The sequence below is a fragment of the Pseudomassariella vexata genome, assembly GCF_002105095.1.
Source record: "Pseudomassariella vexata strain CBS 129021 chromosome Unknown BCR38scaffold_10, whole genome shotgun sequence".
NCBI lineage: Eukaryota > Fungi > Ascomycota > Sordariomycetes > Amphisphaeriales > Pseudomassariaceae > Pseudomassariella > Pseudomassariella vexata.
The window spans coordinates 665,125-690,943 of record NW_024467965.1 but is presented as its reverse complement, the minus strand read 5'-3'; the positions used below and the strand labels follow the sequence as shown (position 1 = coordinate 690,943).

At 50.0% G+C, this 25,819-nt stretch overlaps 5 protein-coding genes across 5 annotated transcripts; 3 read left to right on the top strand and 2 right to left on the bottom strand.

The window, feature by feature from the left end:
- Positions 1 to 1,208: 1,208 nt before the first annotated feature.
- Positions 1,209 to 4,833, bottom strand: BCR38DRAFT_411270 (uncharacterized protein; the record flags this gene model as incomplete). The annotated part of the gene is made up of 2 exons (XM_040858557.1): positions 1,209 to 4,498; positions 4,563 to 4,833. 2 exons carry the CDS (start codon positions 4,831 to 4,833, stop codon positions 1,209 to 1,211), a joined length of 3,561 nt encoding a protein of 1,186 aa, XP_040713469.1.
- Positions 4,834 to 7,679: 2,846 nt separating this feature from the next.
- BCR38DRAFT_440045 (activator of Hsp90 ATPase) lies at positions 7,680 to 9,528 on the top strand. The gene is made up of 5 exons (XM_040860680.1): positions 7,680 to 7,797; positions 8,027 to 8,289; positions 8,344 to 8,426; positions 8,483 to 9,138; positions 9,196 to 9,528. The coding sequence occupies exons 2-5, from the start codon at positions 8,067 to 8,069 to the stop codon at positions 9,212 to 9,214; spliced, it is 981 nt and encodes a 326-aa protein (XP_040713468.1). The 5' UTR covers positions 7,680 to 7,797; positions 8,027 to 8,066; the 3' UTR covers positions 9,215 to 9,528.
- A 454-nt stretch (positions 9,529 to 9,982) lies between these two features.
- Positions 9,983 to 10,477, top strand: BCR38DRAFT_347923 (Ctr copper transporter family-domain-containing protein; the record flags this gene model as incomplete). The annotated part of the gene is made up of 1 exon (XM_040856381.1): positions 9,983 to 10,477. One exon carries the CDS (start codon positions 9,983 to 9,985, stop codon positions 10,475 to 10,477), a length of 495 nt encoding a protein of 164 aa, XP_040713467.1.
- An 8,920-nt stretch (positions 10,478 to 19,397) lies between these two features.
- On the top strand, positions 19,398 to 22,145 carry BCR38DRAFT_487141 (uncharacterized protein; the record flags this gene model as incomplete). The annotated part of the gene is made up of 1 exon (XM_040864117.1): positions 19,398 to 22,145. The coding sequence occupies one exon, from the start codon at positions 19,398 to 19,400 to the stop codon at positions 22,143 to 22,145; it is 2,748 nt and encodes a 915-aa protein (XP_040713466.1).
- Positions 22,146 to 23,329: 1,184 nt separating this feature from the next.
- BCR38DRAFT_348220 (C3HC zinc finger-like-domain-containing protein) lies at positions 23,330 to 24,961 on the bottom strand (the record flags this gene model as incomplete). Its single annotated transcript, XM_040856403.1, has 2 exons — positions 23,330 to 24,213; positions 24,268 to 24,961. The coding sequence occupies 2 exons, from the start codon at positions 24,959 to 24,961 to the stop codon at positions 23,330 to 23,332; spliced, it is 1,578 nt and encodes a 525-aa protein (XP_040713465.1).
- Positions 24,962 to 25,819: the final 858 nt, after the last annotated feature.

Sequence of the window (25,819 nt, the reverse complement as noted above, 5' to 3'; positions counted from 1 at the left end):
AGCATTGACTACCTGAGCAGTAGCAACAACTTGAAGGGGCGAGGGACAAGCGGCTGGCAAACGTCTTCGGAGTGGGTATTACGCTGCGAGGAAGGCCTTACTGGTGCTGGCTGTTCTCGACGAGTAATATCTTCCAACACACACTAATGGGCTGTCCTGTATACTACCCTAGCCCCAGACGTAGGTTTCGGCCGGCCATCGTCATCTCAGCTGGTTTTTGACTTTGTTTGTCTTTTCTGCAAGTCGACATGGAACCTTGCGGATTTCCACCCACCTGTAAATCAACAGGACTGCAAGCAAACCATATCCAGTCCCCCATTATGACCAAGGCGTTTTTAGTTGTGGTCAGGATTTGTGAAACTTGGGGGATTGTAGATTAGAATATTTGAGGGCACGATACTTTGTATTCTAGTACTGGCACCCCCTGAGCGTCGTATCTCTAGCCTTACAGCCAACAGGTGTCCCTATGGTCTTGGCGATGATGCCCCCATCTCTAGAGTAAAATTATTATTTTCCCTCTCATAGATAGTTTGAGCTCTTTCAACAAGGGCATCCCCCTTCAATGGCAATGTGCTACTGCGATATAAATCGCATGTGGCTTCATGTGCTTGAGAGAACACGCGTGAGGGACTACATCTACCAGGTCGGTGTCAATGTCAAGACGTGCAATGACGCTTAACAACGTGCAACAGCCGACGACTTATGATACCCTGGGACAACATACAACGGCCACGGCATCGAGTAGTGAGCAAAAGGCTACAAACGTATGGTGGAGTATTTGACATCGCAACTATTAATGACCAATATGGTCCAGGGAAACCCAAACGAGAAAATGAGAGCTACCCTACGAAGCACCGGGGTTTTCACTGATTGACACCAATTTTCAGCAAACCCTCTGTGGATACGACTCCAGTCGAATAAGTCCTTGGCATTACGTGGTCAACAAACTACAACAAACTATACATGTCTTCCAATACTGAGATACTCATAAACGAGATTATTGTAAGGTGTATTATATGTGAATTTGGTTTTTTCGAAATATTCAACTCTATCGATCCATAAATCCTCGTCTTCTTCTTCAACGTACCAAGTATGAATCGTAGTTGAACCGCCACCATAAGTTCAAGGGGTATCACTCAAGTCAAGCGAGGCGAAAACTCGGCCCGCGACATCATCAACAACAGCTTACACCCACAGCAGTCTCACTCTCAAGCACCACCAACACCTCTATCCTCCAGGCTCTCATCCCACCCACCCGTACTCAATAACCATTCCCCCACCCTTTCCTTAACCCCCCTCATCCCATCTCCCAATGCGCCCTCCCACTGATCCTGCACAACCCTCACTTTCTCCTTCAAATCATCCGTCAAACGGTCCTGCTCCCTCTTCCGCTCCTCCTCCACAATCCTTGATTCGCAGCCCTCGGCCTCGCTGACCTTGGCCCGCGCCCCCATGACCGCCTCCTTGACCTCATGCAGCAAGCACAACAAGTTCGTCTGACTCTCGATAAACTGATACGTGCTCTTCTCAGCATGCAGCAGAAGCGAAAATAAGTACTGCAGCGGATGCTGGTGGTAATCCGGGTTCTCCTCGTACTCGGCGGGGGGAACATGTATGCGAAACCGCTCTAGATCGAGCGGGATCTTGTCGAGCAGGCGCTTCAGCGGCGGGGCAATGTCCCAAAACGCATTGAGCTGCATGTCAACCCCGCGCTCGACGTTCTCCTCCACGACGCCGCGGAACTCGCGCGTGCGCTGTAGCACCTCGTTGGCAAACGCCGCACGTCGTTTTTGGGCGTCCTCGGCAAAGAAGCCCTCGGCGTTGCGAATCTTCTCCTCGTTACCCGACAGTCGATACGGCATGATCACCATCTCCTTGTACCGATCGTTGCGGTCGCTGAGGAGGTCGTAGATCTCGCGGTGAAGCATCTCGCGCGCCTCGAAGATCCACTTCAGGAGGGTGAGCTTCTCAAGGAGCTCGGGCTGCTCGTCGCCTTCCTCCTGCGGCATGTTGGGGTTGGATGCTTGCGTTTCAGTAAACAGACGGGATCGCAGCTCGTCGAAGAGGGATGTGGCTTGGGATATACGCCCGGTTAGCAGATCGTTCAGCGGCATCACGACGACGTTCTGGAAGCGTTCAAAGTCCTTCTTCTCCAAGTCTTTGGATTGCGCTTTCTCGCTTTCGCGGTAGTCGGCTTCAATCGTTGCCGCTTCCGCGTAAGACATGGCCCCGGAGCTGATTTCCTGCTGCAAGTTGACGCGAAGAGCTTGGCAACGTTCTCTCGAGTCTTCTGTGGCCTCGGCGCGCATTTTTTGGCTTTCTTGCGTGAACCGTGCTTTGGTCTCTTGGATCTCTCTCATGTCGCTAATCGATCTTACGAGGGTTCGAATGTCGGTGAGTTCTGGGTGGTTATTGTTGACGGCTGGGTGGTGCCGTGGATATGGTGGAGGCAGCGTCACTAAGCGTGATACATCCAGATGAGATGGACTCGGCGTATTCGGCGTCGATGCAGGTAACGTTAACAGCGAATTTCGAAATAGTTGGGGCGTGATAGATGGTTCCGACTCGTGCCAGCCAACCTTTTCTGGCGGGTATTCGTCAGATGGCTCACGTCTGCTGGAACTTGCGGCTTGGGCATCTGCGCCGTTGCCGTTCGGCGGGTCCCTCCACTGTAGTGCTTCTCGAGCCTCTTTGGGTACGCCCATGTACTTGGATTCCCGCTTTGATCTTTCCAATCGAGTCGACGCCTCTCCAGCCGAGTCTGCTTCCCACCACCTACTAGCCGGACGACCACGAGAGTCCGCTTCATCTGGCTGTTCACTGACGCTCATGCTGAGAATTGGTGACAAGGCAGGTTTGTAGTTATTTGATGTCCAGTTAACGTTGGTTGGGGGTCCGCCTACAGGGGACACTGGAATGCCCGCTGATGCAGGCGCCGAGTTGGACTGCTGAATTGGCTCTCTGCCCACGATTGAGCTGATCGAGTTCCGATGCGACTTTGTCTCTGACATTTGTGGCGTCCACTCACTACCCTGCGAGGTAGATGAATCTCGCCTCACGGCCATCGGGCGGAACAGGTCTCGTGTAAGATCAAAGATCTCAGAGCCCATAGCGCCGATGGCTGAGTTGTACCTCTCTCGCCGGACCCTGGACTCATTGACAATGAAATCGGCAAAGAGCTTGACACGATCGGCATCCGTCGACGCTGCAGCTTCCTTCTTGGCGAATGACTGGAGACGTTCGATAGTGCCCTTGCAGAACTGCTCGGCTGATTGGCTGATAACGGTCTGTTTAGTAATAGGTGAGCAAGAAGGGGGCCCCGGCATCAGGCTACCGGTTGAGCTGTGCATGTCGGTCCGCGAGATGCTCATGCTTGAAGCGGATCGACTTTGGGGTGGCGGCGTGGGTAGTGATTTAGGAGCGATCGGTATTCCATGTTCCGTTATAGGGTATCCTTTCTGTGGGTGAGGGGAGAAGGGAGGTGTGGGCGTCTCAGGGTGAGAGCCCGAGGACTGACGTGGTGTAGAGTTCCTCGAATCCAGATTCGGATCAAGGTGCTGGCCACCCGACCACGGTGAATCTGGAGCTGGTCTACCAGCACTCCGTGGTGTTCCCTTGTGAACAGAGAACCGCCGCGTCAAGCCGCCGCCGCCCTGAGGCACGAGAATGTCTGATAAAGGCTGAATGCCGGCATTACAATCTACCCTGCTGTGCCGTGTTCGGCTCTCGGTGCGCCTTTCGCGTAGCGTTTTCTCCATCCTTAAAGCCCCTGCTCTTGTTAGATTTCCACCAGCAGACCCTGACTCAGATGAAGACTCCGGAGGTGCATGTGAGCTACTGCTGGCAACGTTGGTTGTGTCAATGGTTAGGGACTGAGGTGATCTGCCTCTTTCATAACGTTCCTCTTCAACCCAATCTGCAGGTGTTGGAGGAACCGGCCCTAATGCCGTCACGCCGCCCGGGGGTGGGCGTCTTGTTGGCGGAGATGCGACCGGTTCAGTTGTTCTACTCAGACTTTGAGACCGGGAATTTGACGGAGGAGGGCCTGGAGGTGGAGGAGGCAGAGGCATCCCTGGCGCCCATTGCGTTTGCGATGCTGAACGTGATCTAGCTGAAACTGGCGTGTCAATTGCGCTGGCCGATGCAGCTCTTCTAGAGTTGGGTGGTAACGGCGTTGGGATTTGTATTGCTAGAGTCTGAGGCCTAGATATTGAGGGACGAGACTGCGAATCAGGCGGAGTCATAGACTCTGTTGCGTCCCTCCGCCTCCCGAGTGATGGCAGTCCAAATCGCCGCTCGCGAGAGGCACCACGTCCACCGGTATTGGGCGGTGGTGGGAAGTTCTGGTTACTCTGAGGCTCAGGGGACGGCCTGAGAGAACTTGTCGGGGGTATCCGTGCGGCAGAGATATTCGCTGGGGGTGTCTCAAAGGCCGTGCTCACAGGCCGTTGACTCCGTGGCGGAGAGTATGGCGGCGGCGGCGGCGGCACAGGCGAAACTTTGACGACGTTAGTACACAATAAGTCCCGGACGACAACAAAAATGCATGAGAGATCAATTACCCTGTGAATCCTGATAGGGCGAAGGGGAAGGGAACTGCTGATTCCGCTCGGATACTGGGGCCGGCGAAAGGCCCCATTCCCGTGGGTTGTATGGCTGAATCGAACTTGCTGGTGTGAGACTGGATGAGTACCCATACGGCGACGATACCGACACCGCAGAGTATGGTGTGTCCAGCAGATTAGTGCTATTATAAGACCCCCCCAGTGATGTTGTCAGCAATGGGTTCAGCGTTTGACGAAGCCGCGAATTCGAATCGCGCGCGGTGGTCATCGTTATCCGAAGCCCTGATGAGGGATCACGGCCTTTGGTGAACGGCGTAGAGAAATCCTTAGGGCGGACCTGTCCAAGTGATTGTCGGCCTCTATTTGCCGCACTTCGCTCTCACCCCTCCCTTTAAAGGAACAGTCACGAAGCAAAATAGTAGCTTCGAATGCCCATAACCCAATGTCCAGTCGGTGGTTAAGGGGTAGATAGGTGCAAGTCGTAAAACCCTGAGATTGGTAGGCCAAAAGCGGCTCAAGAGTTTGGTGCAAGGGAAATGCACGAGATAAAAGAGATAAAACAACTGGATAGCTAGGCAATCACGTCGAAAAGACCAAGGGTCTGGTGGTCTAGTGGTCTAGTCTCTTGGCACTATCGTCTTCGTGACACTGCATTTAGACACGGGAATCAGCAAACCGGCTATCCCCTGTGGACCGTGGTACTGAGTCGTATTGTTGCAATCAAGGGCAGCTCGGCCTATCCCTTCTCAGATTGGCCTCGCGTGGTTGTTGATTGGGAGGTACGTCCCTTGCTCCAGCTCCCCCCAACATGTCCTTCACGTCGAGGCGAACAAGCCAAGCAAGCAAGTGGCAAGGTGCAGCTACTGCACAACGCACACCAGACGCAGGTGCCGTCCATAGTGGACCAAATATCGGAGTCCACGAGAGCTCTCACTCGTTCGATGTTTCTGCTGCCTGCAGGTTTGTGTCCTCCTGTACATTCCGGAGGGCAGGAAGGAGCATGAGGGGCCAGACGGAGGGCCGCGGGAAGAGACCGGGGGAGTTGTGGGTTGGATGGAGAGTTGATGGGCAGATCTGCGTAGTCCATTGGCTAGACCGTTGGAAAGTGGACACAATCTATATTTGGATATTAAATCGCTGAGGCTCGTGTAATTGGTTGATATGGTGAAAGACATGTGCCTTGCCTCGATTAAGCTCGTCGGCGCTTAGAAGTCGACAGATCCTGGTGAAATCCTTCGACATGATTTGGCCCTTTGAATTTTGCGTGAATATCCCCCGCCATCAGACCCCGCTCCGGAGGGCCAAGTTGAAATCTGCAAAAAACGAACCAAGGCATCGTTCGATTGTTCTCCAACTGACGGCCAACCTGCTAGACCTTGTGAAATAGGCAGTTGGGCAAAACAAGGAGGCCAGCCATCGTGATTTGCCCATCAACCTTGTCTGTACCTACATATTTTGATACATTGGTCTCCCGGCGCCATCGGCTCCCGCATCGACGATCCACGTTGAGAGCAACCTATGTTCCGACATGAACGTCCGGGCTCGGCATTCAAAGTGAAACTTTCGCACATTTCGCCGTTCGGACTGACCATATCCATTCCAGAAGGGTTTGGCTTAGATAGAGAGCCAGAGAGCCAAGTTTGCTAGTGTCACACATCATTTCGTAGCTTGTTCGGTGGTCGCGGCTTGATCAGCAGCTAAGAAGCCGAGATATGTAGTCAACCAGCGGTCAATACCTGAAAAAGGTTGTTCCGCCATCGAAAAAGAACGTGAGTCGTCAAGTAGCGAGTCTCAGCTGTCCAGACTTCCGACTAGCTGACACTGTCGAATCTTATCTTATGAGGTAAATGTTGGCCCTACGATGTAAATGTGATATAAATAGTATCATGATCATCACGTCCCCAGAATGCCAGTGGACCAACACTGGCCCTATCAGAGACTGTGATCAAAACCGATTGGGAAGCCGTCACAAAGCCGCTGTGGATCATTCCAATGGTATGTCCTTGGCCGGAATAGAGGTGGGCGAGGGATTGTTGATGAAAATAGCTTCGAGCTACCCTTTTTGGATGCGCTTAGACGAAGAGACGGAAATTTGTCAGTCATCGAAGGCTGTCTTAAATGCGAGGAGCTCAGAGGTCGCACTTTGAGGTGTGCATTTCATGGTCTGCCAGGAACGGATGATTCGGGCCACGACTTATCCGATGCAATCTGGCGTACATCGAGACATGTTTATGCCGCCAAACTGGTCCATTGAAGCGCATAATTACACCTCGTTGTACGTAGTATGACCATAGGGTTGTGAGGTCGTTACTCTGCGGCAGCGTTGGATGCATATGCTTGGTTCGAGATATACCACTGCTTGTAAGTAGGCTATTTGCGGTCCACCAATTACGCCGGGGCCTCATCGATGACTGAAACCACAGCTAGGGGATTGGTGATAGCTGCAAAGCTCTGGCCGAGCCTGAGGTAGCGAGCGACCTTTGGGGGCGGGGGAGAGGATTTGTTGCACCTTCACGTAGTACATTCCGTAGAGATTCATTGACCTGAAAGGCTCGCCTTTCATCAACCCAAATAGACAGGTAGTAACATCGGGTCGGGATAGTTGATGATGAAATAGGTTGGATAGGTCGTCTTCATTCAATCCTCACTCAACCTGATCCGTAAGGTGTATAACGTTGAATCTCCAGATGCCTATAAGTACCTACATAACGTGAAAGTAGGTTAGTAGGCAAAGCAAGTCCAACAGAAGCCTCAGCGAAGGTAAGCTGTCCGTCAGCAGGGCAAACACGTTGCTGGATTCGTCAAAAAATATTTACCGCAGCGGCAGTATACGGAACAATAAGGCAGTCAATTCACGACAAGGCGTCGTTCTTCATAAGATATTTCCAGATGCGAGCGTTGATAGTCACACAAAAGGCGGTGTGCCGTTGGTTCCTGATTCCCGAATTGAGCCTTGATGAGGAAGAAAACTGCTAACAAGGCTGAATTGGCACGGTTCAGGTAGGCTGCAGAGCGGGGCACCACGGACCGACCCATCGCCGAGTCGGCGCCGACCTACTGCAACTTCTAGATCTTTCGCTGACTTTTCAGATTTCCACTTGTTCTCGTCGCGGCCCTCGGGCTCTTCAAGTCTTTGTCTCCTGCCAGTTTCTTCTCTGTCACTCTGTCAATAACTCTTGAGAGCCCTTGGATAACTGCCCATGTATCTGGGCCTTGACTTGACATTTTAACGGTAAGACTCCTTTCGCACCAGACCACTCACTATTTACCCCCCACGGCCCGCTTCACATGATGATATACCAGCTGGCACCAGTCATAGGGTTACTTGTACTCCCTCCTTTGATGACCAAAATGCTGTAGTCTCAGACCCAACTCTGATCTCGCACCCAAACCACTTTTCGTTCTAGCTTCTGCAACGTACTATTTTCAACTTCAGCTGACAAATCTGCTTCTCGTCATAGATCCCCCGCCCCCACACGATCCAGTTCCGCAGGCTTCACGATGGTTTTGCACAACCCAAACAACTGGCATTGGGTCAGCAAGAACGCCGGAGATTGGGCCAAGACGTGGTTTGACGAGAACCTGCCTAAGGTCTCCGCTGAGGATGGAGATGCCAATGTCAAAATCAGCAAGGTGGTCAGCATGGACGGGGATGTCGACGTCAGCCAGCGCAAGGGCAAGGTCATCACTATATTTGATGTGAAGCTCGTCTTGGAATATTCGGGTATGTAGATCGCGACCTGAAGGCACAATTGTGGCGAGGTCTGACGACATGTAGGTGCCGCCCCTGATGCCGAGGACGTATCTGGAACTATTACTGTTCCGGAGGTCGCTCATGACACCGAGGAGGACGAGTTTGTTGTAGGTGTTTGCGGTGATTGTTGACTAAGAGGTGCTTGCACTAAACTGGTCCACAGTTTGACATTGATATCTACGCGGAGTCCAAGGAGAAGCAGCCCGTAAAGGATCTTGTCCGATCCAAGTTGGTACCTCAGCTTCGTAAGGAATTCCTCAAGCTCGCCCCCGCTCTCATTGCGGAACATGGCAAGGATATCCAGCATGCGCCAGGATCCAATCCATCCAGCGGCTTCTCGACTCCTAAGTACCACGCTCAAACGGGTGCGAACGCAAAGCCAGAAGCTTCAACCAGCACTCAGAGCAACAAGGACACCGTCGTCAATACCACCACGGTAACAGACCAGGAAGAGTTCCGTACTACGGCCGAACAACTGTACCAGACTTTCACCGATCCCCAAAGACTTGCTGCCTTCACACGCGCTCCACCCAAGAGATTTGATGGTGCGAAGGTCGGCGGCAAGTTCGAGTTGTTCGGTGGAAACGTCTCAGGCGAGTATGTCGAGCTTAAGGAGCCAATCAAGATTGTCCAAACCTGGCGATTGGACCAATGGCCCGCGGGACATTTCTCCAAGCAGGAGATCGAGTTTGACCAGAACGACGTCGATTCCGTGACTGTGATGCGCGTCACCTGGAGTGGTGTACCCGTCGGCCAAGAAGATGTCACCAAGCGGAACTGGGGCGAATACTACGTCCGAAGCATCAAGAAGACCTTTGGGTAAGCACTCTGGGCAAGGCCATTTTGATCTACGACAACATAGCTAACATGACTCAGCTTCGGGACAATCCTGTAAATCAATGCCTTTTAGTGATTATGGCGTTTCAGGTGTAATGAGCAGACAGTGAGCAACAGCCCTCGCAGGCTAGGATTTGGCAAGGTGGCCGAGCTTCGTAGATGAAAAGACAGCCGCGGTCAATGTTTCTCTCCCCGGATTGCTAGGACGACCAAACGAAGTCCAAGACATTTTGCATGCTCAATCCTCGAGGAATAATGACCGATGATGATTTCACGTTGATAGATGAAGAAATAAAACAGTAAAAATTCATAACCACCCGGAAATTCCATGCCGACCGCAATGGGAAAATCTGACGTGGCGTTCCCTCTGAATGTCTCGAAGACGAAGCTGGATCTCCAAGTCGCGCTGTCTACTTGTTCGGAATTGCACGTTGGGCACTACAGTAACACAACTGCCACAAGGTGCCAAGCCACACATAACAGTAGGCAAGGTACATCTATGCTAGTCGCATTTGACACAGTGTGAGAGAGGCCCCTGCTTCGGTACTTTGAACACCTTGTTCTCAGGGTCCATCCTTCAATATCGATCATTCACACAACCCTGGAAGTTGCGAACTCGACGATCAATGTGTTCTTACTGGATGGAATAAACTGCTTCGATCTCCCCATTGAGTTATCTCCTCAGAAGACTGAGCTATTCAAAATAAATCCACTCTGAGCAGAGCACCATTTCATTCCACCCTCCACTTCCCAACACTTCATCTCACCCATCAACTTCAACCATCTTCAAACCGAGATGGATCACTCTCAAATGGACCACTCTCACATGGACCACTCTCACATGGACCACTCTCACATGGATCACTCTCACATGGATCACTCCCAAATGCACCATGGCGGAACAGAAGGCGGGTGTACCATGAACATGCTCTGGAACCTCAACCCCACCAACATCTGCATCATCACCGACAAGTGGCGCATCACTGACAGCTTCACCTCGCTGCTTCTCTCGCTACTCGCCATCACCCTCATCGCCGCCGGGCTGGAGCTGTTCAAGGCACGCGTCGCTGCATACGAGAACTGGGCCAAGAAGCAAATGGAGGCGCAGCCCAAGGCTCGCCGGAGCGCCATACAGGCACGCGTTGATGTCATCAGGGCGGTATCATATGGTGTCCAAGTATTCTACGGGTATATGGCCATGCTCATATCGATGACGTATAATGCGTGGGTTCTCGTTGCGCTTTCGGTGGGGCATGCGGTGGGATACTGGACGTGGCGGTTGGAACAATCGGCGGTTATGGAGGGGACGTGCTGTGAGTGAGTTGATGGCGGAAGGATTTTTCGGGTTGTGAATAGGGGTGTAGTCCATCATCGGGTGATAAAGACCACCTTGCGTATGAAGAGACATATTTCGAAACCAACGGCCGTATGGGTATTGGTTCCGGTCCTGACAGTCCCGACCATTCCTGTACGCCGTAGGACCGGTAGAAGTCAACTGGAGGGTGACGGTACCAACTGGCTGAGCCGTATGTGTTTTGCTAGCAGCCAGCTCCATCTTCCACCTGTCTAGTTTGGTCAAGTTGGGTATCCCATGGCAGGTCTTGGCTGCACTAGCAGCATTCATATCTGACAAGACAGGGCCCAAGAGGGCAACATGGGCGTCGCTAAATACATCACATACATACAATAGTGAATTCAAAAACGTCACACCTAATTCCGCAGCCATGGCTAACGCATACTGCTCACTGTTCACGACGCAAGGGTCAGCCCCTGCAGAAACGAGCATCTTGACGGATGCAAGGTGGTCCATTCGTACGGCAACGTGTAGCGGGGATTCGCCAACTGGGACACGTTCTTGCTATGTTTCTCGTCAGTGGTCTGAGACCATCGCCTTGATCCTCCGACAGCTAAGTGGAACGGTGTGCATCCTCTGGTAACTTGGATCTGCGGGTCCGCTTGAGGTCGGGCAACAGGCGGACCATTGTCAAGTCAAAGGAGGTACTGTAGTGGAGTGCCGTGAAGCCATGATACTCGGCTGCGTTATATCGACTCCAGCCTCAACAAGTGCACGAACCGAATTTAGATTGCTACATGCAATCGAAACGTGAAGAGACGTGAGACCATCCTCCGCAGAATGCATGTTGATAACATAATAGTTGCCATGATGGTCTGTTAACGGGTCAAGGGATGCCTTGACTTCCTAGCGACCACTGGATGGGACCCAGACTAATCTTCGATGGAGTGGCTATCACTGTTGACAGCATCGGGACAAATCTGCTCGACCGTTTTCGCCATGTCGTTGTCACGTCTGGTTTCAACGCATTGTGCTCCAAAACATGCTTCAGGCACTCTCCGCATGTATCAATCCCTAGAAATGGGACAGAAAAGTCGTGGCTGTGTCGATACAACCCGAGTATTCGGGTACCCTTCTGCCTCAAAAGTGCTATAATCTAATGGGCGCAGTTTGTAACAGCGGTGTGGCGTGGTAACAACCCATTGACATCGCATGGATCCTCTGCCTTAGCGCATCGGTTAGCGATATAGATAGCATCTCTGGAATACATGCCTGAATGGCTTTAAAAACAACGGAGCGCCCCCTTTGGTCCGCTGCATCCAACTTAGCGTCATGGCCCAGGAGAAGATTCAGAGCGTTATTACATCTTTCTTCCGCAGGTAAAATTCATGAAGTCACTGCTTCACCAGACAGGAAATCAACAGGCGTACTTCTGTCGATGAATTGTGACACGAACCGCAGCGAGTTGCAGTACGTGTCCAGCACAGGGTCCATCCTTCACTGAATTATTGAGCGCTATAGTGATTGAGTGTGTCAACATCATCCTCACTGAAACCGTCGTTCCACGCTTCTCTGAGATAAGCAGCGCCGATATGTTACGCATTCAACCTCATCTGCGTTGAAGGTATCGTCGAGACTGTATGAGGAGAAATCAAGACCTTCGAGCCAGAATCTGATTTGCCGAGCAATATAAGTCGAATTTCGAACGTGGAAAGCTTTACCATGGCAAGAGCACCGGAAGAATTCACTAGTAATACCTGTAAATGATTGTCATGCAGATTGGGAATCAGGGGGAACCTGTTGAGCCGGACACATAGCAAATCTTGAGCATGGTCCAACATCTTTCTTGGCAAGTCATCAGAGACGCGTTCGCATGAATTTACACTGCGAATGGGCTCATATGTCTCATCTGTACCCAAAGATGAGCGCAAAAGTAGAAGTCGTATCGCCTTGCTTGGTGGGAATGAGGCCATGGGCGCCGTGACGAAGGAGACTATTGGTTGCTGAGCGATGGCTGGCGTCGACAGCAAGATATTAAGCTTCCATCATATCATTCTTACTAGCCAGTTGTGATTCTAGCTGGCCATTTTCCTTTCTCGACAGCAAGATAGATATCTGACTGTTCGCTTTGGTTGAATGAAGGCCAGTCGTGTCAAACCATCAGAATCCATATTGGGTCGAAGTAACAGGCGAGTACCAGGGGCTAAATGAAGCCCTGGTAATTGTTTCGAACTTGTTCAGCAGCGAAAAATCGCAATCTACCAATCCAGGATACCGCGAAAGGTTTGTGACGTTGGCAAGCCAGTCTTTTCAGACGCTGTTGGGCTCGTCGCTGTCGAAGAGGTGGGACCAGTATCCATATATATTCGGGTTGGCCTGCGTCCCAAAATTGATGTGGCCAGTTCAACATGGCGTAGGGAGATTTTTACGTCGGCATCATTATAATTGTTATACCACCAATCAGAAGAAAAGTATTGATGCACGATTCGAGACACCGTGTGAAGGACGCAAGAATGATATACCTCGGTCGAGTATTTGTCGAGACTTTAGAAATATTTGCGGACTGATAAGTGTGCGAGCCCGAAATATACAGAGTCATGTATGACAACGATATTGCAACATATATGCAGGATTTTGTCTGCGTAGAAGACCTAGTTCTCCGATGCGAATGTGTCTGTAGATGCGATATCATCGATCGTTATGAGCTTCTGCCTGCACAGCAAGGCCCTTCCGGCAATGACGAGACTAGCCCAAGCAAGCTGGAAAACCCTCTGGTTTTTTAGATGGTAGAACTCTCACAAAGTTCGGAGCAGGCGGAGAATCTTCTGAACGTCGGTTTCAATATTGATTTTCCTGATGTCGCACACGTCGTCAATCTGCACGGTGACCCAGCGAAACATACGCATCGCCCTTTCCCCTGGGTGATCGGTCATATCTGCTCGCACATTATCGTACATAAATGATGTATGCTCGGATGTGAGACACTTGCAAGATGGCAGTGGATTTCCCCATCATCTCGGCTCGCGATCATGACCTTGCCCAAGCTCACATATTCACGAATGGTTGACTTGATTACGGCAAGTAACTCGTGCCGTCGTAGAGAATCGATGATGATGGTAGCTGGCTGTCGATCCAAAAATTCCAACATGATTTCCAGGGACTTGGACAGAGTGGTCTTGGCTCTGCATCAACTCCCGGAGAACATGACGACTTTAATCTGCTCAGCTGCCCACACACCTTGCCAAGTAGGTGACTAGTTATTCCGCAACTGATAACCATATAAGCCGCCACTATTTCCCTGCTCCTGAGCACCCCCCAAATTTCTTCACAGTGAACTCCAGCCAGAAATATTTCAATATAAGAGAAATATGGGTGGCAAACAGGAGTCGCCCAGATCTCGAAGTTATCGTCTGCGATCTTGATTGAGACAAAGTGGGATAGCAAATGTAGTTACATCCCCGAGCTCTCAAACTGAGCCTCTAGACTTTATTATTTGGGTAAATAAAGGTTGGGATGCGGCAACGAAACACATGTTCACGTCTGCTACGAAACCAATCCTGAGCCGTTAGCAAGACGCTCCAGTATTCGAACCCCCTATTCGTCTCTATCAGCAGCATACCTGTGTATCCCACCACAAGAATAATCATGTTTGCGTGTAGCTTATATAGTTAATATTAAAATCCACTAAAGAAAAACAATGGTCACGTATGACAAATTCCATGCCATTCGAAGATGAAATTGGGCATATATGGAAAGCTTGTAGTGTCAGTGCCACCCCACAGCCTGACGAAATACAAGATTCGTGTTAATCAACTATCATTTCACATTAAACTTATAGAGACAACTCGGGGGTCCTCTTTGTCGTTCTAATGCTTCTCTAATGCAAAGTCGAGGAGTAGACTGCGGGAAAATTCCGAAGATACCCAAAGAAATTCAGTCCCGAGACTGATCCGTAGTTGTGTAGTAGAGACGCATCCCGTCCCCGCAGAGGTCACCGAGAACTTACCAAATAGTCGGCTTGCCGTAGGTAGAATAGCAACACCAACTTCGCATCATGGTGACTATACGTAGGTCTAGAAATACTCAGGCCCTCACATAGCAACTCAAGCAGCCGCGAAGAGTGAAATCCATGTACCATACCAAGTGGTCGCTAATATGCAAGCAGGTAACCCCCGAAACCAAGCCGCGAACATGATGATAATAATTACCACGACGCAAAGCAGAATAGATTGAAACACCATCGATCCTACAAACCTCAAATTAGCATACGCGAATCCCGTAAGAATGGTTGGGCACTTTCGAACTCACCATCAACTTGCCAAGCACCCTACTTTGCTCCTTAGTCTCGTCACTTTGAGCCAGACACCAAACCATGAAAACGAACCCCAGCACGTCTAAGATGAGATCTATGAACATGTTGAGGAATACGCCCATGTTTTGCCGACAGCAATAGCGACACAACTCACATCACCATGCGGACACCAAAAATATTTCACATGCTCAGTCGCCGGGTTTCTTCCAGCTGCCAGAGGTCTGCGATGGGGCTCCGTTTCGGAAGCAATATGCAGCCGGCGCCATTCCGGGGACGGGAACGGGGTCGTCGTTGTCGCTGGGCATGCTGTGGAGTCTAGATGTTCTGTTTGCTTCGAGCGCGTAAGCCGACATTCTCGACGCGAACTGTGAGGTTGTGCAAGAGAGTGTTGAGAACTTGAGAGAAAAAGACGATTGCCTGAACACAAACAAAAGGAAGAGAACAAGAAGCTGGGCGATCTGGGTGTGACGGTGTATTTGAACAAAGGCCAGGCAAACAATGCTTGTGTTGGCACTGTTGGTGCAAGGATTTTGTCGTGGGCGTCGATCACCAACAATTGTTTGTTCCAAAAGGGGACATGCCCAGGCCGCGGGTTTAATTACAGCCTGTGGATCTTGGACGGCGCCTACGAGGGGAGCACACCGAAAGGACAATCCCGCATCTCAAGTGACAATTGCCTCGTCGTAGTGTAGCTTGAATGGGGATGACAGCATGCTCTTAGCTTCCAGGATCACGCGAGCCTGTACTCCCGAGTTATGTATTCTTCGCTGAGCTTTCTTGCTTGTTGAGACTTTGGAGGTGAACGTGCCAAGGGGACACAGCGCTACTGCCTTACATCGCTCAGCCAATAGGATGCGCTTAAGCTCTGCCTCTTCCTACTGTTGTCAATACAGAGGCTCCCGCAATGATTACCCGCTAATTTTTCATAGTTGTGGACTGGTAAAGCGTGCCGTGCGGTGGAATTACATGTAGGTGTGTTGACTATATTGATGGCTTCACCTTCTGCTATGCCCAAACAGGAAAGTTACCGCTTCTGTTCCGATTTAACAAGATAATTCAGCTCCACTCTAACGTAGAAACTACCGTGTACATAATGTGAAGGTATACAACTATTAATCAGCACATATGGTTATACCAGGAATACTGGTGTTATGTTCGCAATACCAGAAGTGACTGAAGTCTAGATAATAATAGTGTTTATCCCCTCAATAATTACATCAAGTTTCTTTCTGAACTGCAATACAGCTGTATGAATCGATTCGCAATTAACTTGTGGTGTGTTGTTCCTGTCTCATAGGGACATAAAAGTGTGTTCCAGATAAAGTAGAAACATAGCATAAACTGAACTACCGTATGGCAGGCATGAAATTACAAAAGAAACGATTTCATTGAAAGGTTGATTTCCTGGGGTGCTGGAAGCTTGCGCACGATTCCCGGGTTTGTACACTGTCACACATGCCAGCAAGCATGTGCTAAACCAATGGCCAGAATAAATTATGACGCTTGTGTCGATCCTTGATATCAAGAGAATCTCATGCGAACCCCTGAACATAGTTAAACCACAAAAAAAACTTTGATAGCAGAAATCTTTGACTTCGGAGTTTTAGTATTCACCGCATCGTTTCCAGGTCACATCTGCGTTGCACAAGGCCTATTCAGATCGCTAAGACGAGATATTCATTGGCTCACTGAGTTCGTAAGGAGACACTAACTCATTTAAACTCTATCTACAGAAGCAAGCGCACAAATAATTGGATTTGATCTTTCAATCAGTGCTGGTGGGATTCCTATGGAAGTAACTGGCGTTGGATGGAGTGATCAATGCGAGTTTGTCATCTATATTTTCAAAGTGAGACGGGCAAGAAGGTTTCTTAATCTCTTTCACAGGGAAAAGATACATAGAGGCCAAAGAAGAACAACTAAGGATGCTGGCCACGAGACAGGTAGGCATCGTTTAGTAAACTAGTTAATATTTAGAAATTAGTCGGGGAGAAGCCTTAGAATACCATGTGGAGCTTCTTCTATGTCATAAGGATTCTATTTCTTCAATGGTTTCAATTGAAATCGATTGGAGCTGGCGAGCAACAGGTACAATGAACGACTACTCCTTCAGTATAACTTATCGACCAACCCCTATTTTGGAGATGGGTCAATGTTAGGTGTACATCCAACACCTCTTTTATGCGGGTATCCATAGGTTTTTATCAGTCCGGTAAGTGGCAAAGGGGTGTGGGTCAAGTTGAATTGTATTGATTGGAGAGGTGAGGTGACTACGGGATATTTCTTGACGAGAAATTGCACCAGAGGTGCCATAAGAGAATCGAAACGTTGTGGAGTAACACTAGGGTAAGATAGTTTCGTGCGCAGGTTAGTATGGGATAATTCAGAGAACTTCTACGTCCCAAATTCAATTATGGATCAACCTCGAGTTGCACTGAAATACTGTCACACTGGTCCGTTCTTACTAACGTCTCAACGCAAACTTTCCATACGGCTGGAAGAAGCTGCTTGGGGTCAATCTTTTGTATCGAAGATCAGCATCATAGTATATTCTACTTCTTGTAGCCTTGGATTTTCTAGCGTAGATCATTTCTGATGGTATTAAGCCAGTGATTGCGCTGGGAACCTCATTTGTTTGATTCATTGTCTTGGAGTGGCTTTATACGCCAAGGAGAGAACACGTTAAATATGCAAGCTTTGCGTGTTGCTAATTATGAACACAGATATTGTTCAGCCTCATAAAGTAGTGACCGTGAAGGCACTGTACTGTCAATCTATCTGTTGGTATATCTACTAAGTCCGAAGTCCGACGTGATATACGGCATCTCAGATTTCTCGGATCACTCGGAAGGCGTCAGACGGTAGCAGCCCTCCCGTTTAATATCAATCGGGATATACGGCATCTCAGATTTCTCGGATCACTCGGAAGGCGTCAGACGGTAGCAGCCCTCCCGTTTAATATCAATCGGGATATAGACCGGAGGGGCTTGACGGGTAAATATAAATATCCAAGTAGACCTGGGTGATCAGTTGCTGGACGAGCTGTTTTGATCAGCAAACTCCCAACTCCTGTGCAATTAGTTTGCGACTGGCTATAATCACAAGAATCAAGAATAAAAACATATATGCATAGTTGTGTGAGTGCAGCAACGATTGTGTCGTCTTATCGGCCGAATAACTAACATTGAAAAGGTGGCGGAACATGCATCAAGAACGAACACACTACATCGCCTTGATAGTACAGAACCCAATAGGCTAATAACCGACTTGTTCTACGTTACAGCAGCTCGACCGGGTCGGTGTTCTCGTGTTCATTTAATATTTTTGGCAGTTTCCCAGGTGTACCCGAACTGCTTTGACTATGTTCTCCGCATGTTCATCAAGAATTGTTAGTGCACAGGGTCTATGCCATATTGCGGTCCGCCGCTCCAACTCCAAACAATCGTTGTATTCGGCGAAGATGCAGACCGCCAAACCCGCGAACGGACAGACCACTCACTCCTATGAATACAAAAAGGAATTACCCGGTAATGACAAACAAAGTTGATATTGAAGGCCGAACAGGAGGTTTGTATGACATTTCACATCGGCTATTCCTAGCTCTGGTTACTTTTCCAGCTCAAGAGCCAGAAAAGCCAATTGGGTGCGTGCGACATCGCTTCGTTGTCCACCTGCGTTTGCCTAACACTTAACCGGCAGATGCGCCTCGATTTGATATTTGACACATCACCACGCAATAGCCGCGCAAGGGATCTGTGTATGGGCAAGTTATATATCTTCATTGTTGCAACTTGTCGAGTTCATCGTGATATGCAGGTTCTGGCCCCACGAAATCGAACATGAATCACCAATGACACGAGTTTCCAAGAGAACGGCACAAAACCCGCAGACTAGTGCACGAGCATGACCAATAGTCCCCGTCATTCCGTGCTTTACTCAGGATTGCTGTTGGACGCACAATACGCGCATCCCAGGATTCCAGTGAATTCCAGCTGACTAAAGGCCAAGGGATCCCGGAGGTCGCCACAAGATGAACGTGGAATAATTGTGTTGGATTCACTTGGAATAAGGGCCCAGGCGAAGCGAGCACGCTTATAGGTCTGAAATTACTTGATATACAACTCTTCCTCAAGTTCATTCATTCAACAACACCGACCACGCAACAAACCTGTCAAATAGGACATTATTTAAACCTGCTCTGGCCCATTTACAAAATTTTTGCCTTTCGGTACAGCGGGACCATTTTTACTTTTACCAAATTTTGGTAAACTATCGCGCAACTATCACACACCTGACAGCAGAAAGATTTTGTGTCGTGCCTGCTTCAAAAGATTTGAAAGCTACCAATACAAGACTGACCCAACGGCTATGGTTCCAGTGGAAACAACACGTTGATACCATCGTCACGTCACTTTTTTTTTGTGTGCGTTGTTCCAGTGGGATAAACCGCTTGTTTCATGGAACAACCTTTCTGAACACTGAAACTACCTGACGCTCATCCCGACGCCCCAAACCAACCAAACCTCAACAACTACAATTTCAGGACATCCATTCATCAGCATGGCTTCTAAAGCTTCCTGGTCTGCCTCGATATCAATTTCGGGCATGACCTGTTCTACGTGTACACAGAGTATCATGAGAGGCCTCAAGTACGAATGGATCACCGACATCAACGTCAATCTACTCGGAAGCAACGCCAGAGTCGAGTTTCTTGTGACTGATGACGCCACTGCGAGAGAACAAGCTGAAGCAAAGGCTGAAAAGCTCGTTGAGACCATCGAAGATATGGGATTCGACGCCTCTTTGAGCCGCCTCGCACCTGTCGAATCCCCCGATCGAGGCAACGGACCAACCCGAACGCTGGAGCTTAAAGTCGACGGCATGCACTGTTCCAAGTGCCCCGGATCCGTTCTTAGGAGCCTCAATGGCTTTCGGGCCTTGACAGTGATTACCGCACCCACCGAGAAGTCGCCCTTGTGCGAAATCACATACACTCCGTCACCTGACTTCTCGATCCGCAACATCATAGCCGCAATCAACGCGAACGACAAACTCTCTGCGTCTATCCATCATCCAGAGTCCCCTGACGCTATCTCGAAGCGGATGCATGCCATACGTCAAAGACAGGTGTTGTGGCGCGCCATCTTTACCCTCGTCATTGCGATTCCTTGTTTCGTCATTGGCATCGTCTACATGTCGTTTGTGTCCGAGGACGTTATCATCAGAAAATTACTCATGGAACCCTGGGTTTCTGGCATTAACAGAGCTCAGATTGCCCTCTTTATTATGGCATCTCTAGTTTATGTCTTTGGGGCCGACATTTTCCACAAGAAAGCGTGGAAGGAGCTCCGAAGTCTGTGGAAGCGCGGAAGCCGAACTCCGATATTGCAACGTTTCTATCGATTCGGTTCCATGAACATGCTCATGTCCCTTGGAACCACCATCGCCTATCTGTCCTCCGTCGCCCAGCTCATCGTAGCCGCCGTGGCCCAACCCGAGCGGATGAGCGACGAGGATGTGTACTTCGACTCGGTCGTCTTTCTGACCTTGTTCCTCCTGACAGGTCAACTCATCGAAGGCTACAGCAAGTCCATGACGGGAAATGCCATCGAGATGCTTGGAAAGCTTCGCCCTACAACCGCCATTCTGGTCGAGAAAGATGCCCAAGGCAACAATATTGACACAGTCGTCGAGGCTGATTTACTGGAGATCCGGGACATCGTCCGCATTCCATACGGCTCCTCGCCTCCATGCGATGGGAAGTTAGTGGAGGGAGAGACCAATTTCGACGAATCGAGCGTCACCGGCGAATCACGACCCATCAAGAAGATTGTCGGAGATACAGTGCTCTCTGGGACAGTGAACAAAAGCGCTCCTATCCTTATCGAAATCACCGGTGCCCCCGGACAATCGCTGCTAGATCAAATAATTGATATCGTGCGGGAAGGCCAAGCGAAACGAGCACCGATCGAACAATTTGCCGACAGTCTGACAGCGTATTTTGTTCCCGGGATTACACTGCTGGCAATTCTGACCTGCCTGATTTGGGCTATACTGGGATATTCGGGTGCTGTGCCTGCAAGTTACCTCGAAGGAATATCGGGCGGCTGGTTCGCTTTTTCCATCAAGTTCGCCATTGCCGTCTTCGTCGTCGCTTGTCCCTGTGGCATCGGTCTTGCCGCTCCAACTGCCACATCCGTTGGAGGTGGGCTTGCAGCCAAGTATGGAGTTCTTGTCAAAGGTGGCGGGGAGTCTTTTGAGATAGCCAGTCGTATCGACTGTGTCGTTTTTGACAAAACAGGGACACTGACCGAGGGCGGAGAGCCTACCATCACCGATTTTCAGCTGTACGATCAAGGCGAGGAAACCAACGAGGACTCAAGCGCTCTCTGGGCTGTCGTGCGAGCGGTTGAGGAGAACAGCAGTCATCCTATTGCCAAAGCCATTGTATCATTCTGCAGCTCCAAAACACAACAACGGGCAGAGGTTGTTGACATTGAAGAAACACCTGGGAGAGGATTGAAAGCTACATCCGACGCCCTCGTTCCAGAGTTGGACGGATTCGAGATTGTCGTCGGAAACGAAGCCCTGATGCGTGAATACGGTGCACACATTTCGGCAAGTCTGTCATCAACCCTACAACGTTGGAAGACGCAAGCCAAATCCGTCGCTCTTGTCGCTATGAAGCCTACCAGCTCCGACGACGAAGAAAGTAGCTCTTTCAGCATTGCTGCTGCCCTGTCCATTTCCGACCCCGTCCGCGCCGAGGCCTCTGCCGTTATTCACACTCTCAGATCTCAGAACATCGATGTCTGGATGCTTTCCGGCGACAACCAAACCACGGCGAGAGCAGTAGCCCTGCGTATTGGCATTCCAGAGGACAACGTCATCTCCGAGGTCAAACCTAACGAGAAATCAAATAAGATCAAGGAGTTGCAGTCGTCCCTGAAGGCTAAGAGGTCTATGGAAAGAGCAACCGTGGCTATGGTTGGCGACGGGGTGAACGACGCTCCTGCCTTGACAGTCGCAGACGTCGGAATCGCAATAGGATCTGGTTCGGATGTCGCGATCGGGTCCGCTGACTTCGTGCTGGTCAAGTGCGACCTCCGGGGCATCGTCACCCTTATACAGCTGAGTCGGAAGGTGTTCGGTCGGATCAAGGTCAACTTTGCTTGGGCTCTGGTCTACAACCTGTTAGCAGTTCCGGTTGCGGCAGGCGCGTTCTACGCTATAGAAACACCTTCAAGGGGTCACGTGAGGCTTGATCCAGTCTGGGCCAGTTTGGCTATGGCGATGAGCTCTATTAGCGTGGTTTTGAGCAGTCTGGCGCTACGTAGTGGAATTCCGGGCTTGGGATATAGGGAGACTAAAATAGGGGCATAGGCGTATTGGGTTAGAGGCAGCTATAGGGTTGGAGCTCGGCTTAGTAGTGTAGGGACTTGAATTCCCCTGAGATATTTGTTCCAGGGAGTAACTGCGTGTCTTACCCATGATATGCTATGGGATAGAATAGGATAAATACCTTTATGTAGATATCCCGTGGAGTAATCTGGTATAGTACTGGAATACTATTAATCCACAAGTGATGCTTAACGGTTTCTTTTTAGAGTAATACGTTACTTCGTAAGTTGTAAAATCCAGTGAAGTAGTATATAGTATGTCCGTGCCTCTCGTATGCTATGGAATATCTTAACAGTGCTGTAAATTATGTGAACTCGTCTTAGCCTTTTTTTTTCTTTCCAGGTCTGGCTCCACCTAAGAGCTAGAAATACAAGTGATCTCAAGAGCGGCTTTCGCCCCGTATATGCAAGGATAGCAGCGACTATCTTTAGATGATCTGCAGTTGTAATGCCATTGCCTTCCTCATCATGCCCCGAATCTGAGCAGCTGGAGGGCGCGACCTGTTCATACGTTCTTGGGTTCACAGGAAGTCCAGTCCTCGTTTTGCGGACGGAGGATGGTCGATCTCCGACGCATGTGTGAGAAGGAAATTTTACCCGTAAAGACAATCCTTTACGCGGAGGATTTCCAAGGATGAGGAGCATTCAACGATGGTGGACGGTTCCAAACATAACAGAAATGCCTTATCCAGAGGATGTAGGCGCATGAGAATCAGTGGATAGATGGACCCAACCAATAGGCAGGCGGTCATAAGGCCGACGACGTTTTACGAGCACCCAAGTTTGGCCATGGATGTATTTCAAAACCTTACGTGCACTTGTAAACTGTGACAACAATGAGCACACGTGGAAAGTCGCAATGGAAAGAAGGACTTCCAACTCTAGGGCGATTTAGTTACATCAACTCCGCGATATAACAGGTGGAACAGACCTTGATATTAGAACCCTGGATGAGGCGCCAGTTGCTCAGGTCGAGATAAGAGCAAACCCAAGTACGTACTTATTATGTGAACTCACAACCAGCCGCAGCTCGGTCCAGCCAGTTCTGAAATACTCCAAACTCCGAGCTTGTCCCACCCTTACACCTCGCTTTCGACAACACTACTAAAAACACTCAAGAATGAAACAAAAAATCCAACCAAAAGAAAACCTCGGGGAGTTATGCCCCTATGTCTCGCTCCCAGTAGCGGTTGACTTGGCAGTATCAGGTCTATTAGACGCTGTGCCCGGCCGGCTCAACGACCGCTGTAACCTCTTCCCGTTTTTGGTATTGAAGAGACTCTTCACTCTCCGCAGCCTCGCCCATCTCTCCTTGTCCTTAACTTCCTTTACGTTTTCGTCTTCTTCATCTTCCACCATATCCGGACCGAGCATCACCAGGCGTCCGTCTTCCCGACCTGGTGTTGTCGGTGATGACATGACAGCATTTGCGCCCTTCCCGGGGACGATGGTACTCTTGCTCCTCCCGTGCACTCCTTTGCTCGGGGTGCCGCTTCGATCCGTCTGTCCACGTAAATGGGAGGCGTTCCGAATCGTGACAGCCAACACTTCCCAAGCTGTCTTGTCTTCTTTCTCGCTCGCGTGGCTTCCTGAGTTGCGCTGGGCTCCTGCATTGCGCCAGGGGCAGAAGAAACGGTGTTCGCGGACCGGGTCTAGATGGTCCATTGGAGCTGGAACTAAGATCTCGTTTGTTTCCGGATCAACCTCCTTGCTCTTGAACATCCACAGGCCGAGGCGCCGCAGGCACGTTGCGCAGGCGGCCGAGTTGGGGACTGGGCCTATGCGCGGATTATTCAGCCCTTGCCAGCCGGTCAGTGCTAGGGCAAGGGCCACATCGTTTGGTGTCGCGGACGAGGAAGTCGAAGGTGTTGGCTCGGTGAAGAAATTCGGTGGCAATTGGGCTTTGACTGCCTGGAGGGAGAAGGACGGGGGAAGACGTAGATTAAATTGGTAGGGGAGGAATGCTGGACGGGCGCAAAGTTCATCGTAGCGCTGTCGGAGGGAGGGAAGGGCTGTCGATGGACTTGTAAGGACAAGACGAAGAAGCGAATCTGTCAATAGTCAGTAAAGGTAGTGCGTTAAAAATCGACCATGAAGCCTCTCACCATCACAACCACGCCTCCTCCATGGACAGTCGTCTTCATGCGCCTCGACCATCAATTCCGCAAACTTCTTTACCAGTGCTTGTTCGAAGTCGGAACCCACAGTGACCGGAACCTCCTTGCCGTCCACATTCCTCTTGCTCGTCTTGACGACCAATTCTTTGCTGCATAATGTGCACCGTACGCGCTCCTTCCCTTGACAAACCCAGCCTCGCTTCGCCCATTCGATCTCATTGACCTTATCCGGCTTCGGCGTCCACTCGGTGAGTTCCTGAAAAGTGCCCAGCCGTCTAATCAGCTGGTCTCGATCACCGGGACAATACCTGGGTGGCGCGACTTTTGCATCCTTGCTAGGAGTTGCAGTTGTTGTTTTCTTCAGCACCACATCGGATATGTTGGTACTCCCAAGGGGGCTCTCGTTCCCAGTCGTCGACCCCAGAGCGGCTACGCGCCGTCGTTTGCTGAGGAAATCGCTAGTTATCGAGGACATTGGGATGGGCGACTTATCGTTCGGTCTTGTCGGCGTTGTCGAGTTTGTAGTCTCGGCTTGGGTGCGGTTCAAGGAAGGCGATTCAAGGACGGCATCGCGGCTGGTCGTCCTCGTAATGTTTTCATGGCCGCCATCTGGTGCCTGGGGTGATGAGCGCGTGCCGATCCCTTGGATAAGGGCGTTGAATTTCCGCTTGGTGGCATTCATCACTGTGACGAGTACCGGCCTGACCGGGGTCTAGATTTCGTCACACGGCGGCTTGAAGATACTCAACGCCTCAGGTGTGGAAAGTCTTCAGATGTAAGGCGACCAAAAGTGCTGATTTGGTCGGTCGCTGTGTTTGGCTGGAAGTGTCAGGTGCTGACGAATGTTTATAGACCGTGGGACGGCAAGCCCACTCGAAGTTTCCTGTCCCTCTGCTCTCTGCTCATCGAATCAGGTCCTTATTTGGTTTTAGAAGCTTGGGCCTGTGCTGGTCGGTGGGGCGACAGGTTAGCAATACAATAAAGTGGAACTTTGTTCGTAATTGTAATTGTGGTCTTGGACAGTAAAAACATTCACTATTCGAGCGTGGCAAGTCGATCCTTCTAAAGACTGCAATTCAGTATTCACTACATTCCTCGATACAGTAGCAAGTTCTACTATGATGAAACATCTTCTTTTTCCGACCGTGAATCCTGACCTCAGGAGTTTGCACAAGGAGAGCGCAAAGTATTATGAATCTGAGAGCAAACATCAATACACCAACGAGAGATGCCGGAGATCATTTTCGATTTAGCCCTCAACAAAGTAAACAATATAAGTATTCAGTTTTATGAAGCCTATAGCATTTATTCCCCAGGCTGTACCGCTGTATATCAGCCTAGTCGGTGCTGCCGCCAAAGCAACATACCGTTTGTTCTCTCCAGAATATGTAACAGCTCCGAAGGTCTAAACTCTATAAGTTGCAAGGTGGAGCTGCTATGGATCCTAACATCATATCACCTACGAGTAAGTTGAGCATATGAAGTAATTACTCAGAATCTTACAAATCAACCACGTTATTCAGAAAGAAAAAAGAGAGAA